The following is an 18,415-nucleotide window of genomic DNA, read 5'->3' as shown; positions in this document are numbered from 1 at the left end:
TGTGTTAATAAAAGAGGAAAAACAAGGCCAGGAAGCCAGCCTTTTAAAAGATACAACACACTACAGGAGTCCTTTCCCAAATTCCCAAGAGTATCTATTTAGATGTTCTAGACAACCTATGAAAAAAGGGGATGTCTAGCCATTATCACTTTAGCATAAGCCATCTTCACATGAGGAAAAACAGGTCTTCTGAGACTCCAGTTTAAAGCAAAGGAATAATTTCAAAATTGCACTGCACAGTACAAAAGTCGGCATTCCAGTAAAACTAGGGGAAAGGACCCTTTGCAAGGCCTGAGTATAGAAATCCCAAACAAATTAGATATGAAGACTGAACTACAAGACAATTTGTGATTTATGGCTTTAATATTTAGGTGTGAAGTGAAGCCGGAATACTTTGTGTGGATTTTTTGTGACAATTTTATAAAAAAAAAAAAAAAAAAAAGGTAAATTACAAATTGAATGCTGGGGCTGATTCAACAGCCCATTTCATACATAACCTCAATTTTTTTTTTTTTTGAAGATTTTATTTATTTATTTGACAGAGAGAGACACAGCGAGAGAGGGAACACAGGCAGGGGGAGTGGGAGAGGGAGAAGCAGGCGTCCCGCGGAGCAGGGAGCCCGATGCGGGACTCGATCCCAGGACCCTGGGATCATGACCTGAGCCAAAGGCAGACACTTAACGACTGAGCCACCCAGGCGCCCCTATAACCCTCAATTTCAAAATGTGCTCATCAAAACGGCTTTATAAATAATACTTTGGAACTTGGGTACAGAAAATTGGATTAGTCATAATCTTTGGTTCACGACACTTTCAGCATTGGTTCACACACGGTCTGCCTTTAGTTATGTCCAGTGTAAGCATCCTGAACGGACTTACTCTCTGGGCGCCTGGATGGCTCCGTCGGTTAAGCATCCAGTGCTTGATCTGGGCTCAGGTCTTGATCTCAGGGTCACGGGCTCAAGCCCCACATTGGGCTCCACACTGGGCATGGAGTCTACTTCGAACAAACAAAACTGAACTGACTCTCAAGAGCTGGGGGGCTTGACCACATGCACACATGCCTTGCCTCCTCCCTGCTAAGCATACCATCCTTAGTTTCCATCACTACCTTTCTCTTCATCTAAATCCTATAAATGTATAGGACTCGCAAATAAGTGTATCTTACTAAAATCTTTATAGGTGAGCATGTCGTATACTTTGACTTTTTTGCTCACTATACCTCTAAGTTAGGGCTTCCTGTGCCTTCCACGTTGCTGTGTCATTCAGGATCACTAGCTCTGATTACTGCACGATATTCTATTATAAGATTATATCGTATTTTATTCACCCACTCTTCAATGAGACTTGGGTTTTTCTAAGTTTTTGCTTTCTGTAAACACTGCTATGAAAATTGTTCATGTCTCCTGTTATCTAAGTGCAAGTTTTTCTTGGGTATACATTTAGGACTGCAATTTCTGGATTACAGGATGTGTGAAAGTCCAACTTTAAAAGGTAATACCGGGGGTGCATGGCTGGTTCAGTCAGAAGAGCAAGTGACTCTATCAGGGTTGTGAGTTTCAGCCCCATGTTGGACACAAAGATTACTTAAAAACTTCAAAAAAATAAAAAAATAAAAGGTAACACCAAATCTTCTAAAGGACTGAACCACTTTTGACTAATACCAGCAGCTTATCAGAAGTTACGTGGGATCATCCCTCCAACACGACGTACTGCCAGACTTTTAAAATTTTGCCAATTGAGTGGGTATAAAATGGTATCTCACTGTGGTATTGATTTGCATTGTAATTTCTCCCAGTTTGTAACTCATCTTTTCTCTTTCTTTGAAGATACTTTAAATAATATATTAGTGCATAAAATACCTCATTTTCCTTTCTTTTTAAAATTGAAATAGCTGACGCACGATGCTGTATTAGTTTCAGGTGGACATCGTAGTGATTTGACATTCATATACATTCAGAATGCTCACCACGATTAAGTGCTGTCACCATCTGCCATCAGAGTTATCACGATGGTATTGACCATGTTCCCTGTGCTGTACTTTTCATCCCGGGGACTTATTTTGTAAGTGGAAGTTTGTACCTCTTTGTCCCCCCATCACCAACTTTACCCACCTCCCCCTCTCTGGCAGCCACCAGCTTGCTGTCTGTGGTTAACATCTGTTTCTGTTCTGTTTGTTCATTGTTTTGATCCCACATAGGACTGAAATCCTATGGTATCTGTCTTTCACTTATTTCACTGAGCAAAATCACCTCTAGGTCCATCCATGGTGTTGCAAATGGCAAGATCTCATTCTTTTTCCTTATGACTAATATTCCATCGTGTGCATGTACATACACACATCTTTATCTGTTCATCTACTGATGGACACTTTAGGTTGCTTCTGTATCTTGGCTATTGTAGGTAATGCTACAATAAACAACAATGCTTTTATCTTTCTGAGTTAGCTTTCGTTTTCCTTAAGTAAATACTCCACAAAGTATAATTGCTGAATCGTATGGTATTTTCATTTTCAATTGAGGACCCTCCATACTCTTTTCCACAGTGGCTGCACGGTTTGCGTTCCCACCAAGTGTGCACGAGGGGACCGCGTCCTCGCCAACACCTGCTGTTTCTTGTGTTAATTTTAGCCATTCTGACAGGTGTGAGGTGCTATCTCATTGTGGTTTTGATCTGCATTTCCTGATGAGGTGGAGCATCTTTTTATGTGTCTGTTGGGCATCTATAGGTCTTCTTCAGCAAAGTGTCTACTCAGGTCTTCTGCCCATTTTTTAAATCAAATTTTTTTGTGTTGAGTTCCCATTCCGGAGGTTGCCTTTTCATTTTGTTGATGGTTTCCCTCACTGTGTGAAAGCTTTTTAGTTTCATGTAGTCCCAATTGTTTATTTTTGCTTTTCTTGCCCTTGCTTTCTCAGAGTATAGTTTAAGATCTTTTTGGGCTCTTGTGGCTCCAGATTTTAGGGTCATTTATTCTGATTCTGTGAAAAATGCTATTGGTGTACTGATAGGTATTGCATTGAATCTGTAGATTGCTTTGGGTGGTATGGACATTTTAACAAGGTTAATTCTTCAAATCCATGAGCATGGAATATCTTTCCATTCATTTGTATCACCTTCAATTTCTTCCACCAATGTCTTCTGAGTACAGGTCTTTCACCTCCCTGGTTAAGTTTATTCCTAGGTATAAAATACCTCATTTTAATACCAAATTTATCAATAACACTTTCAGTTAATGCTTTGTGTCTTAAGTACCACCCTATCTCACGGCCAAAGAAGTAGTTATCTTTACCTTTTCCCCAAGTTTGAAAATTTTGTGTGACATTTAAGACATTAACTTCCTCTGGCATGAGAAAAGAGTTAATTTTCATCCTTTCCCACACAGATAACCAATTGTTCTAGCTCTAATTTTCAAATTAACTTCCCCGATGTTACATGCCACCTCTTACACCGAAGTTCAGTCTGTGCGTGCCTTTTTCCGGGCAATCTGGTCTATCCCATTGGGAAATGTGTACATCCCTTAGCTAATACCAAGCTCTTTTAATTAACATGGCTTCATGTGAACGAGTCCTAGCATCTGACAGGACAAGTGTCCACCCCCCTGCCCTTTCTTTTCCAAAAACACCTTAGCCCTTTGCTACCTTTTACTTTATAATTGCTTTAACAAGTTCCAGGAGAAAACTTGGTGGGATTTTGACTGGAATTGCTTTGCATCTACAGGTCTATCTGGGGACAGAGGACATCTTTATATTGTCTTCCTAGCCATTAACATGTCTCCCTCCCGGTTTACTGAGGTATTTAGTTATCGTCTCTTGATAATACTTGAGAATTTTTTCTTACAGAGGCCTTGAACATGCATGCAAATATCGAGTGTTTCCTCCGTTCTGCTTCTTAGGAACCTCTGTTTTGACTCACTCTATTGAATACAGGATTTCCAACTCAGTTCTGAACTCAAGCAGGGGCAGCAGGCAGCCTTTTGTTTCTGACTTTAAAACGGAACGAGTTTCCTCTTTTCGGAGGATGCTTGCTTTTCATTTGTTTGTTTGGTTTTACATAGAAACTATCAGCTTAAAGAAATTCCTCCCTAGTTCTAATTTATCAGGAGTTCTCATCATGAATGGGTGTTAAATTCTGTTCAATACTTAACATGAATCTGTTGGGCTAGTGAGAACAGTTTTCTCTTTTTAATCTGTTCATGTAACAAATTAACAGATAACATTTAAATAGATTACATTTACAGATTTTCATGCGAAGCCAACATTACATACTAAGATAGAACTTACAAGTAAAGTAGTGGTAAACAAATTTAAACCTAGAAATTTGTATTGTAAAATACTGCTTTTTACCTGTTTTATGTTTCGTGTTAAAAAAAGACTGGCGGCCAGAGAAGTCTGAAAACCACAGGACAAATGGTCTTTCTCATCCACAATCCTCCAGCTGCCATGTTTGAATTATGCCCTTTCAGTTTCTCTAATTCTACCAGAAAAAGGAGCTCCTAACCAGATGCTAACTCAGTGTGACAGGATGTAGAACAGAGCTAGAAAATTCGATATCTATGTGACAAAAAGCAGTTCTTGGTGTTAAAGAAATGCTGACCCCTTCAACGCAAAGGAATCTAAGATTACAATTTATCGTCATAAGATCAGACACAAATAGATGTGAGAACAGTAACAGGACCTGTACAAAATTAATAAAGTAGAAAACTAAAGGACCAAAAGTTGAAATGAACTACCAGAAAGAAGAGCAGAGAAAGTAATACAAGGGAACGTTATGGTTTTCCTTTTTATTTAATCAAAGACTGGTGGGTAAACATAAATACAGCACAATTACTTCAGATCATTCTTCATATTGTATACACACAGACCGATGAACGTAATCTGAAAGAAACCTGCAGTCGGCAATGAAATGCATACAGCTTTTCCTTCCCTCGCTCAAAAAAATTTAAAAACACACAAACTTAGAATCTCATCAGCACACACTCTCCTGTGACAAATGATTCAGACATAAATAGTGGGTGCAAAGAAACCATATGCTAACATATGCAGAACCTTTGTTAATGAAAACCCAGAAGCAGCCGTAAGGATGAAGATACATTCAGTGACTGGTAACTAGTTGTGCCCTGAGGGGCGCCATCGACAGAGATCGTGCTGCAGAGAAAAGCTATGTACACACACAATGAGAAAATAAACTGCAAGATCAACGCATGCATGTTTAATACTGGAAAAATCACGGCCCTCCAAAATTGCTCCACGTTTGTTATAAAAGCCCTCTGCACTCAACTAAAATTAAAATGATCTTAAAAGGATAATACTTGTAAAGTTTACTTAAGTCTTTTCAGCCACAGAAACTGCAATGGAAATAAATGTTCAGAGTCATTTTCAAAACAAAAACAAAAATCTATTCTTCTGATGACATGCATGATTAAAAGGTCTATGCAAGATACATTGCTCTACATTCCCAATGACTAGGAAAAAAAACCTCAAGTCAATTTTTAGTTTGCAGATGGTCAAAGGATTTTGTATTCCAGCAGGAGTTCAAATCTTCTGGATCTTTTCACCAACAACTACTGGATTTTCTTTTCTGATTTTCTCAGCAGCATCAGCTTTGTAATTGTAAGAGCAATTGTGTACATCGGAGTAACGGTGTACACCACAGTAAACATTTCCACACCGGCATTCAAACCCTGAAAATGGATCAGTACACACACGTGAGTTGGATGGAAGGTCTGTTAAGTTCCTTAGTATCATTAATGTTAAAAATATCATGATTTAGGGCAGCCGTCTAAAGAATCATTCCAGACAGTTTCAGGACCTAGTAACATTTTCAGAATTCACTAGTTGATAGCTTTCGTTTTATTCCTAGCTACAAATAGAGGCTTGTACGCCCAGCGGATCCTCGCCGCTTCTCTGAGCTCAGTCTCTTCACCTGTGACGTGACCACAGCTAGTTCTTAACAAAATCAGGACTGCTACACTGGATGGAAGACACTTCTCAAGCCCACGTTCTAAATGTGAAATAAGCACACTCTCAGAAGGCAACCTGAAAACTGAACTAAGCAAAGGTGTAACGAGACTGCTGGGAGAACTGCTAAGAAACAGCATGCTCTGCACCCTGGCTTCCCGGGCGGACCTCCAGTGCAGAGGCGACCTGGCTCCTGCTGGCTGAGTGAGAGCAGGGCCTGGGGTCCAGAGCCTGAGCGTGAATCCGCTTACTAACGCAGGCAAATTGCTTAGCTCCTCTGAGCCTCAGCTTCCGCATCTGTAATTTTGGAATAATAAATTACTATAGGGATTAAATGAGGAATGTGTTAAACGCTTAACATTTAGTAAACATGCCATAAATGCTATTTATTTTAGGGACATGCCCAAAGAGTTGAAGCCAAAAGAGAGAGAAAGAGAGAGTGTGGATAGTCCATATCAAACCAGTCCTGATTCCCAAAATTAAGATTTTATGGTAGGAAGGAACTGTTGGAAATGGAGCAGAGGAATCAGTATTTCGAATGCTGACATCTGATGGAAGCGTCCTCTACCACATTTTGTTTTTGCTTCAGAAACATATTCTGTAGCTTCACGATAAGGAATAGAAAATGAAGCGTAGAGCAACACCAGGCTGACAGGTTGGACAGGACGAAGTTACTGCGCCTCAGCCTTCCCATCACGAAGTCTGAGAGTGTCTGAGATGCAGAAATACTATTATTTGTTACTAAACATGTATATTTTAAAATACCTGATTCGTTCATGCTTGTATTCTTTAAATAAACACATCTGCCAAAGCATGGGCCCGTCTTCAACACCTTTGATACCAGACCGCACTCCACTTTCCACCCTCTCTACAACCTGTTCCCTGGCCAGAGAAACCTTCCTGAGATCCTGAAACTCTCATCTACTCTTCTCAGCTCTGAAGTCAAATTTTTGTGGAGTATTCAGCACAATGCCAGGCACACAACAGATAATAAATGGATTCTTTCCAGCTGCGCGTGCTCCCCACCGTGGGGCACAGCCCCCGGCAGCAGCCTTCTCAGGGGACACCCCTCTTCCCAGGCCACGTGCTACTGCCGCCCTCCCCAGCTCGGGCCCCTCAACGCGCCCCGTTCTTTCCTTTATCCGACCTTCTGTTCAGGCTAGTCTTTCTGCCCGAAATGGCCCTGTTTCCATCCATTCTAAGTCCTACTCATCGTTCAAGACCCAGCTGAAACACGCTGCCTCCATGACGCTCTCCGTGATGGGCCTCTACTCCCCTTCTTTTACATGAATTAATTAGGATACCTGTCCCTGAACTCCCAAAGTAACCCATTGACTGTACTCAATCTACTTTATTTGCTAAATATCCAGATAATATTTCAAGTATTTTTCTTCCTCCCTTAGTAACAGAACCGTGTAACAGCTCTGTTGCAGTCGTGCGGCGGGGGCTGACGCCTCACAAGGGCTAACTCACTGGGCCCTCACGAGCACCATCATCAGCCATTCTACACAGACACGGTACCTCTCGGCCTGCCAAGTACTTAACTACCCCCTTCCTCCGCAACTTCTGGCTTTGCCACGGCAGGAGCCATGCCTTCCACGGCACCTGGCACTGTGACCCGACCTGTCTAATGCTCTCAAACCCAGCTGGAATGAATTTTTAAAAGAAAATCTATTCACTTCACTTTCAGGTATATAATTAAAGCTACTTTATTTAAGAAAATTCAGAAGCTGAAGTATATCCAGTACTAACTCTCATGGGAACAAAAATGATCTGCACTGAAGCCAGGAACAGTAAGCCATGCATTATTTTAAAATACAATCTTAAGTTTAAACCATTGGATTTAGGCCCTTACCAGTAAGTCCCACTTTCTTCCTGCACATGAAACAGCGATTCTTTTTTTGTTTTGGTTTTTCAAGAGACTTGCTTTGCTCTTCAGATGGCTGTTGTGCCGTATCTGATACTGAAGCTGACAAAAACAGGAAGGTGGTAAAATTTAATCATTCAGTAAGATTTTAATACTGGGTGGTGGCTGTCCCCCTGCCCCACCCTCAGTAGTGATCTGTTACTGGGCGGATAACCGAGGAATCTCTTAGCATGGAAGATGCTACAGTAAGTTACAAAGTAGACATTAATACAACCCCCTTCCCGTTAAATCTATGTACCTATGTTACGCACCTGTGTGCACAGGTGGGCGCACAGGGAATCCAGAACATACACTGGTATGTTAACGGTGACTCCAGAGGTCTAGTGCGGTATTCCCTATTTTTTCTAGTAATTATGTATTCGACCCCCACGCAAATACTAGCTGGGTATTCTAAGGGAGTGTGTAAGAAAATGGCCACAACCCAACTCTGAAATATTGCTGGGGTCAGAACTATGTAGTTTTCTCAGAGAACAAGGACAGAAAGGGCTGAAACCAAGATTAGGTGGAACACTGTGTTTAAAATTCTCAGAATGTTTCACATAAAACCTTTAAAATGTTAGGAAGATAAATTTATTAGAATGTTATAATTAGGATAATAAATTGACGCACGTAAGTAGCAAAACCAAGGCCAGTTGCACCAAGATTCGGTCAAAGCACTGTGCCCACATCTGAACCGATGTGAACCCTCCTGTCCCTCATCCCCTGGCCCTCCCGGACGCTGTCACCGGAGTCAGAGCCTGTCACATGACCCAGCACACGACATCTCGCTCTAAAGCAATGACTTTCTGCAGCCAAGTTCTGGCCCTCTCCGAGCTTCTCAGCATCCAGTCCTCGAGGACGCTCCTGCTCAAGCACTGTGAGCCAGCCCTCTGCTCACGCCATTTACAAACCAATCCAAAGCATACAAAGTCTTCCAATCTCTGGGCTTCTGTCAACAGCCTTTCTGTGTGGAATGCTTTCCCACGCCCCTCCTGTCCCACTCTCTCCCTGGCTTCCTCGAATTGGTCTTTCTTGTTTAAGCTTATACCATCAACTCTTACTCCATCCTCTACCCAACGACTTAAACAGGAGCCTTCCTATGTGCCCCACTAGTACGGCCCACACTATGGTAACGGCCTCTTTGTCCTCACCCGGCCTAGCAGTGAGCTGCTCCAGCGCAGGAGCTTGTCCTCTCCACTCCTGCTGCAGCCTGCCCTGGCACCCCGACCACAGGGCAGGCGCCTCACAAAACCTGCTCAGCTGCATTCCCTCACTACTCACCCACTGCAGTCATGTGCCCCAGCTGCCCCAATGCCATGGTAAGTGAGCCCACCAAGGGCTGGTGGTATCTTACCTCCCATATGAATCTCCAGCACCCATCACAACGAACTACACACAGCAGATGCGCAAGCATTTGACATAATGGATTCTAACCTGCCTATGTTAACTATATTACCTCCCATTTTAACAAAATATGACAAAGACAAAACACCACAAACGAACAAGTAAACTCCACCTAGAAATTCTGAAACCAGATGGGAGACAGCTGTGCTAATATAAACATTTTAAACAGATTATGGACACATAAAACCTTTTATTATTAATAAATAAATATCCTCAGAATGTGAACTCTATGATGGTAGCGGCTGAACGTCTTGCTTACTTATTTTATCCACAGCTCCTAGAACAGTATCAAACAACATTCTGCTATGTGTAAAGAGCTCAAAAATAGTTTAACTTGCCATCAGAAAAGAATCTGTTTATTGTCTCTGAAACGTGTAAGCCATAATATCCAACCTGTTCTCCCAACTGTGATATTCACACAAACTTACATGAACAATGCTTAAACAGCAACAACGCACACTCCAAGAAAACTTTAACAAAACCAGGTGAACTACTGAGGCACAAACTTTGGAATCTGGAAATGGAGGAGAGTGAAGATACGTTTCCCTGCCCCCCCCCCCCCACACTCCTGCACACACACGTCTCAGCCCTAATGCTCTGTCCACAGCAGATGCACAACCTTTAGAGTTAAGGATCCACAGGCAGCCCGAGAGCTGGTGAGCGAGGGCTAGCATCTGAGGCTGATCATCGTCCACTCATGACCCCATGAGACTAAGGTGACCTTCGCTTGCCTCCAGCTACCGACTGCCAGCTTGAATTGAAACATTCACCAAATCAGTTCATGGGCAAGAAGACCTAGTATTGTGTAAACGCCTAGGATTCCCGGAAATTACCCATTTCCTTATATGTGAGATTTAAGACCAAAGCATGCCTTATCAAACTCTTAATCATGTAAAAGGAAACAATTCTGTCTTTTAAAAGGGCCATAAACATATTGAACCTGAAGCCAAAATGAGAAGTGTCCTCAGAACTAGGCAGTTTCTCACAGTGTGACAGGAGAACTGGATACAAGATCAGCTGCTTGCTAATGACTGAGAACAGGCAGCCGCCTACGTCCTATCTGCCGTTCTGCAAGTCTGTTTGGGAGGCCTAGGCATGAAGGCTGGGAAGTAAACTTAAATCCCAACTAGACAAAGTCTACTGGCCAGTAATTTTAAGATACTTCACAAGCCCTCTGGCTCTGGGTCCTGCTAAAAAAGTACACAAATATAACAGTAAGTATATAAACTACCTAGCATTACTTCTGCTACCCTTGTTTGGAAGCACATTAATACACATGATGAATACTAACAAACAACCTGGGAGTCATCTGACAGCAGACACAGTCCCCACGTAATGTAATGCGCACGTCTTCCTCACACAGTAGGACCAGTCCCCCCCCTCTCGGAGGTCAGACGAAGCTCGGTGCTTGGGGGCTTCTGCTCACCACTTACACCCAGTGCTGACACCGAGTGGTCCCTCGACAGACACTTACTGAATGAACATACACTTTTCCAACGACCCACTGGGAGAACATTCATTTTCCTTCTCTGTACTTCATTTTATGCAAAATGAGGGGTTGAACCAAATGATCTTTAAGTTATTCCTAGCTCAAAAATCCTTTACAAAATGACATTTTAAATATTCAAGGGAAAAATAAGCCTTACAGTATAGCAGGGTCCAAAAAAATAGACCAAGCCATAGATTTAATTATATATTTTCCAACCACTGTGTTAAAAAGTATAGAAGGGCAAAATTAATATATATTATTTAAAATGTAATCAGTATTTAAAGTATTAGTGAGATATTTCTCATCTTTTTGATACTCAGTCTCTGAAACCTACGTATACGTTACACTACTAGCAAACAAATATGTACTAAACTAACTTCAGACCGGCCGCCTCTCAAGGGCTCAGTAGTACCCAAGACCAGCGGCCACCCTTCTGGACAGAGCAGCTCTGTGCAGGACAGCAGTTTCTATTAGCAGCTATCTGGGAAAAAGAAGTGTCACATTAATCTTCTTAAAATACAACTTTGTGTCATCTCTAAAAAAAAAACAAAAAAGCAACCAGCCTTCACAAGGCTCTCTCCCCTACCCATGGATTAGAACCGAGTACCTCAGGAATCTTCCATGAGCTGCTTTAAACAACCTTCTCGGCTTTCGTTCCAGCACAGCCCTGCTGAACGGGCCCCTCCAGCAAGTGCTGCCCCCGCCGCCCCCGAGGTGTGCCTGTGTGACCACAGACGGCCCTCTTCACTGCACCTGCCTCCCGCCTACATGAACCACACCGCCTGTGGCGTCCGTGCCTGGCTTCTTGTACTCTGCATGTTTTCACCCCTGCTGTGGCAGGGATCAGAACTTCGACTCCTTTCCCGGCTGAGGAACACTCCGGAGTATGGACAGCCCACATCTCGTTTATCCAGTCCCCTGCTGATGGCCATCTGGGTTGTTGCCATGTTTTGGTAACTATGAACAATGCTGCTATGAACACTATGAACACACACGTTTCTGTGTGGACACGTTTTCAATCCCCTGGGAACTAGGAATGGAATTTCTGGGTCATACGGGTAACTCTCTGACTTTCTGAATTCAATGTGTAACTGCCACACTGTTTCCCAAAGCGGCTGCACCACTGTGCGTCCCCAACAACCATGCACTAGAGCTCTAATTTCTCCATATCCTTCACACTTGACCATTTGCACAGCTTCTTTGGAAAAACATCTATTCAAATCCTTGCCCTTTAAAGAACTGGTCTTTCTATTGTTGGAATTTAAAACATTCGTTATATAATCTTATCAGATCTATGATTCATAAATATTTTCCCCATTGTGTGGACTACCTTTTCGCACTCTTGATGGTGTCCCTTGAAGCAAACAGGTTCCAGTGTGTCTGTGTTCCTCTGGTCGCTTGTGCGTCAGGTGCCCCACCTAAGGAAGCGCTGCCTGAGCCAAGGCCATGAAGACTTAAGCCTGTTTTTCTTTTAAACGTTTTACAGTTTTGGCTCCTATGTTCTAGTATTCTGGTGTAAACTTTTATATAAGGTGTGAATAGAGGTCCAATTTTACCCTTTTAACTATCCAGCATCATCTGCTGAAGCCTACTCCTCCCCTACTGGACGATCTTGGCACATTTGTTGAAAACCAACTGCCCGTGACTGTCAGAGTGTATTTCTGGACGCCGGTCCTACCCCCGCGATCCACAGGAGTGTCCTCACGCCTGCATCTGTAACCTCAGTTACTGCAGCTTGTGGTCAGCTCTGAAACTGGGAATTGTTAGTCTTCCTCAGCTCTGTTCTGCTTTTTCCAAGACTGGCTATTCTCACCCAGACTTTAAAATCAGAAGAAATCTTTGATTTTTTAATCCAGACAGCTTTCTCAAATTTGTCTAACGGGACTGTTCCTCTTGGATTGTTCTGAGCCACCGAGCTGTCCACTCAATTCTGTATGAAGTCAGGATCCCTAAGAGTTGGAGTCTGGGGAATCTAGTTCACTCTGTCAACTCCAGGAGACAATCCCTGTCCACCGTTCTGACAATAACTCAGTCCTCCTAGAACGCGTCACTGATGAAGGGCTCAGCACCTCATCTCATGCTACTGTTGGAAGCTTCGCAAGTCTCTCTTAACCTAAGCCTCCTCTAACTGCCACATCCCTGTGGCATTGCACAGACTAAGAATATCCTTTGTGGTATATAAAACCCATTTCACCTCCATCATTTCACTGACTTCTAGCACCCTGTAAGGTGGATGTGGCTATTACTTATTCTCCTTTAAAAGTAATAAAAAGTATGGCTCAGTGGGGGCGTCAACATATGAAAATAGAACCTCTGGGGCCCCTGGGTGGCTCAGTTGGTTAAGCGCCTGCCTTCGGCTCAGGTCATGATCCCGGGGTCCTGGGATCGAGTCCCGGGTCAGTCTCCCTTCCCTGCTCAGCGGGGAGTCTGCTTCTCCCTCTCCTCCCCGCTCATGCTCTCTCTCTCTCAAATAAATAAGTAAAATCTTTAAAAAACAAAAGGAAGGAAGGAAGGAAGGAAGAAAATAGAACCTCTGATCCAAATTCCATTTCTTTTTCCTAAGGTTCAGGATCTGAGGGACTGACAGGTTAACCAAAGTGAAGCACAATGTGCAGGAAGGCAATCAAGTACGATGGTGTAAAGTGCACCAAAACACTTTAAAAAATGTTTTTAAAACTAGCTTTTGTGGGGCGCCTGTGTGCCTCAGTCGGTTAAGCGTCTGCCTTCAGCGCAGGTCATGATCCCGGGGTCCTGGGATCGAGCCCCGCATCGGGCTCCCTGCTCAGTGGGGAGCCTGCTTCTCCCTCTCCCTCTGCCTGCCTCTTTGCCTACTTGTGCTCTTTCTATCTGTCAAATAAATAAACAAAATCTTTAAAAAAAAAACAAAAAAAACCTAGCTTTTGTGAACTGAAAATCTGACATTCCTAAGTGAGACTACGTGAGGTATTGCTACTTGTTAAATTAGAAGAATAATTACATGAGAAACATGCTATAATATTCAAAGAGGAGAAAAACTCTTCAGAGCCACGAGGACACTCTTCAGCACCACCCGCCTGGTGGCAACAGCCTAATTATAAGCAGAACACCTACAGAGGAAGAAGCTGTTCCAAGGACACTTATCTGAAAACTCCAATAAAGAATGTTAGGAAATGCTGGCTTAGATGCACGGCTGCTACTCATGAACCCTCTCCATGGGATGATCTTCCCATCTAAATCAATTTCCCTGAGGGATGCAAATGGAGTAATACAGGAGGAAGTAGATACTTGGCTGGTCACCAAGGCAGACGACACCACCCTGGCCGTGGGGGTGCTGCACGGCCCAGGCTAGCAAGCACAACAACTGTCCGGGAAAGAATCCTGGCCTGGAGTCGGGTGCCCGGGTTCCAGCTCCAGGTCAAATGACTACAGCACTGGAGTCCAAGACTTCTTCTCTGTCAGTGTTTGTCCATCCACTAAATAGATGGAAGAAAATACTCTCTGCATTTGTTTCTATCAACAGGGAAATCACAAGTAAGTTTATGTTATGAGTGTACGTGCACACAGACACGCATCCACTGACGCATTTCCCCTGCTACTGAGAATCTGCTTTATGCACTTCACGTTTATGAAAAACCTACATTAGTACCTGTTTTTGCTAACAAAGATATCGGCCAAAGAGAATTTTCGCTTTTCTCTTTACACCATTTTAGTTTACAAAACGTTTCACCAAAATGCTCTACTTTTGGATAGCAGGGAAACCTGTATTTGTGCACATGTTTACAATAAAAGAAGACATTCTTAATTCAATAGCATAAGCAAAACCTTTTTAAAAACTAGGTTGTTAAGAAATTTTATGCACTGAAAATGAATCCTCTCAAACTCAGATGAAACTTATACCAGATTTTCCAAAGATTCTGCAATGCTAAAATAATGAATGCTGAGTTTTTAAGAGGTACTTATAAGCTAATACTGGTTTAACCTTAAAAGTCATTGAAATCATACATGAAAAAAGGAGTCTAAATTTTTAAAACCCCTTATGATTTCTCCTCATACAGCTTCAAGACCACCTTCTGCATTCCTGTCCTCAGGGCTAGGTACAGAAAACTACCCTGTTCTCCATACACCACGAATGGTATAAAAGCACTTTACATGGTCATAGGTGACCAACCTCTCTTCATCTTTTGTCAGACTTGTACAATAATTGCTACCGTATCCTTAAGCGGCACACATTTTGTTCACGAGCAACATTCTAAACTTTGTTCCGTCGTGAGATAATAACATCTTCATGATTAGCAGCCTGTTTTCATTTTTCCTTACTTAGCTCTCTGCCCAAACTGCTAAGCAACCCTTGCTTCTAGAAACTCTCCGACGTGGGCACCTGTGGGCTGAAATTAACCAGGGCCCAGATGACTTCTCCTTCCTTTGCTGACTCGTCCTCCAACCTGCTCCTAATTTTAGCTCCTCATTTTTCAACATGTGCCAAGGACATCCAAATAGCAGACATAATACTCATCACACATCTGAATACCAATTATCTATCGACAACCTCCAACAGAGCAAATTCTGAAATGTGATCCCGTCCAACTGACTGAGTGCGCATCCTGTCTGGCCACACCACCCCTTTGAGCCCCCTGTCTAAAGCAGCCGGCCACTGCCGCCGTCACAAAACCAAAAGCTTTACCACCCTTCTCCTACTTCCCATACCCCAGGGATAAGTAAATCTTAGGGATTTTTCTATTTCTTCCCTTCCTAAAATTTTTCTATTTAACAAAAAAATAAGACATTTTCACTTGTAATGTTTATTAATTTACAATAATATGCTACATGGAAGAGAATACTGATGTTGGCCAGACAGTATATTTTCTTGCTATAGCAAAATCTACAAACAGGCCAACTATGCTAATCATTTCTCGGGCGTGAACTCAGAGCAAGGGGAACTAGCCCGCTCAGCCACATTTAAACTTCAGCAAATTCAGCTAAGATGACAAGATACACCTGTGGCCACCATGCGGACACCGTGTTCGACGGAAGGTCTCACTGGCCCGGAGAGCTTCTCTCTCTGAGCCAGGCCGTAGGCGCAGCCGTGGGCTCACCGTTCCCGAGCGTCCTTCCCCAGTGAGCCAGGGTCTCCACACGAGCACAGGCCATCTACCAGGCTCCTCAGTCTCTCTACCGTCTCTGCCGCCGAGAAAGCCTTCCTACATCATTCTGACCCACATGATGGGGATGGAAAGAGTGTGGGCAAGAGCAAGAGGCACCGTGCTGTGAAGACGAGAAACCGAACGTGACGGCTGCCCTCACACCCACACACGGGGAGAGAGGGACGACCGCCAGGCACGTCCAACGGTCTAACGACCCGAGTCAAAAGGTAAGAGATTCCCCCTATGCCGAAGCCGTAGTTGCTTGCAGGGGAAATAATATTTAGGTTACACTGGTAAAAATAACAGTAAAAGAGAACAGTATAATACCACTATTCATTCACTTAGTTCTCAAACTAAACAAATTTACAATTTTCTACATTTACATTGACGACATAAATTACGTATCCGTGTGAAGTGGCTCCCAACATTTCAGTCCATTAAATACTTGAAGATATAAAATATTCTGCTCATAAAGAAAATAAACATAAACATATATTTTAGGCAGGCAATTTAAAAGAATATATGCTCCGAGGACAGTGCCTGGCCTGTAATCCTCAGCTGTTAAGTGAATGACGGAAGTGAGTTAGCTCATGTGCAAACCTTGCAGGTCTTCTGTTTCAGCTCCTGCTTTGTCCACAGATGTACTGTCCACTTGGGAAGATGCTACAGATTCTGATAAAAGTGACTGATTTGATACAGGGCTAGAAAAGCAAAAATACGTAGATTTACAAAATGATCTCCACGCAGGAACAGTAACCAGAGTGACGTAATAAATATGAGTTCAACATATCTAAGCACATCATTACAAGAATGAACACGGAGATACTGTTCTGTAACTTCGCATTAACCAGAGCGCCATGAACCCAGAGACCAGTCTGGACCAGAAGTTCATGGCATCAGCAATAAGAGCAACAGTGAGTGGTCTCTGTGCATGAATTCACCACATGAACGCTAGCTCAGCCACACGTGGCTTCAGGAGCCGGGTTACAACGTGGGAAAGGACGTGCTGGGCAGCGGAACTGGGTGTCCCCCATCACAAACTGGGGAAAGGACTAGAGTAGAAACGTCATCCTTGTTTCCTAATAGCAGAGGACAAGGGAAGCAAGTACTTCTGTGTTTTCAGGCTTCTACATGGCGGGACTTCCGGAGGGCACGGCCCAAGCCAGGGAGCGAGGAGCCCAGAGGGCCTGCAGCACAGGAACTGACCCCCGCAGACAGCGGCCCCGGTGAGAACCCAGCATCTGAATTCAGCAGGAAGCCTCTTCTGACTAGTCAGCAGTGAGACAGATGCAGTGTTAGGCTGGCTGACCTACAGGGACTTGACCTCCCTCTCCTTCACGGCACTGATCAGACAGAGGACACATGCCTCCTCCGTCACCAGCTCGCCAACCGGCGCTCGGAGCCTGCGTCTTACCTGGGCTGCACAGATGCAGGCGTGGAGTCTAGCGGTGACTGGGCATCCGGGACGCTGCCGTCTGTGCACTGGACGGGTAAGGATTCAGACAGACTACTGACAGAAGCTGCTGCAACAGAACCACACTGCGGATTAGGGACTCTGCGCTCTGGGCATTCCGACACCTTGTCTAAAATAGAGAACAGCTATACGCGAACTAGAGTAGACAAATCTTGTTTTACCACACCTATAATATGCTGCTTCATCACTTTAAAAATTTTTCAATAATTTTCCAATAGAAAAAAGGTAACTTAAACCAAGAAAGAAACGACCTACATACTGTGTATGTTCATAACCTGAACTACTTCTCAGGACTGCGGGTCACTCACACCCTCGAATTCACACACATCTTGCAAGTACTAGTGCACAAAGTATTTAAAACAAAAGATGGAGCAGTTGAGGCAAACATAAGTTCAGAATTGAAATCTGTGCTCAGCACGTTAGGTTATTCTTTTCCCTGTTCTTCATAAGGCAGAAATGTAGATGGTGATTTAATTGAAAAACAATTTACATTCATTTGATCTTGGCCTTGAGAAAATTTGGAGAGATTCTGATTAAATGGTTCTAGCTTTTGGCTTGAACACGAAGCAACAATGAGAAGACCCCACACAGAATTTTACATGAACTAAGTAACAGCCTTCACTGACTGCTACACGTGTACTCTGTGAAGCCCACACTCGGAATCCTCCTGATCCTTCCAACACAACCACCGACACAAAAACCCATTTCCACAACCCCAAAAGAACCCTCGGACACACAGAACGCACCCAGAGCTGCTCTCAGTCACTCTGCTGCACCTCTCTTCCCTCACGGCGTACGGCTCTCTCTAAAGTCGGCTGGGACCACCTGTAACCCACTCTTTCCTTCTACAACTATGTTGGCTCCAAAAGGCGTCCCAGGTAAAATAACCGAGGTCCTCATAACGCTCCCTCCTTCACAGCTGACTTACCCAGATACCCCACATACTCCAAGTATGCCTGTGTTTTCATAAGAGAACAGAGCTCTGCAGCACACAGGTAAGGCTGTGGAACGGATTGTTCTGGTTACCTTCAGTGGGTAAGGATACCACTGACAATGAAGACACGT

The 18,415-nt window shown here is 43.4% G+C and overlaps 1 protein-coding gene across 5 annotated transcripts in view; it reads right to left on the bottom strand.

Annotated features, from left to right (window-relative positions):
- Nucleotides 1-4,765: 4,765 nt before the first annotated feature.
- ZFAND6 (zinc finger AN1-type containing 6) overlaps nucleotides 4,766-18,415 on the bottom strand; it is a 59,732-nt gene continuing 46,082 nt past the window's right edge. For 3 of the 5 annotated variants that reach the window (XM_032391869.1, XM_032391867.1, XM_032391870.1), the window contains exons 4-7: nucleotides 17,291-17,399; nucleotides 16,477-16,577; nucleotides 7,813-7,926; nucleotides 5,486-5,680 (exon numbers count right to left, since the gene is read on the bottom strand). In XM_032391869.1, the coding sequence (XP_032247760.1) occupies nucleotides 5,532-5,680; nucleotides 7,813-7,926; nucleotides 16,477-16,577; nucleotides 17,291-17,399 (473 nt within the window). In that variant the 3' untranslated portion in view covers nucleotides 5,486-5,531. Of the gene's footprint in view, nucleotides 5,681-7,812; nucleotides 7,927-16,476; nucleotides 16,578-17,290; nucleotides 17,400-18,415 lie in introns of all 5 variants that reach the window. The other 2 variants (XM_032391872.1, XM_032391871.1) reach the window with 2 other exon arrangements.

The sequence above is a fragment of the Phoca vitulina genome, unplaced genomic scaffold, assembly GCF_004348235.1.
Source record: "Phoca vitulina isolate PV1807 unplaced genomic scaffold, GSC_HSeal_1.0 scaffold65, whole genome shotgun sequence".
Classification (NCBI taxonomy): Eukaryota; Metazoa; Chordata; class Mammalia; order Carnivora; family Phocidae; genus Phoca; species Phoca vitulina.
Note: the sequence above shows the minus strand (reverse complement) of the source record. Positions and strands in the feature narration are given on the sequence as shown.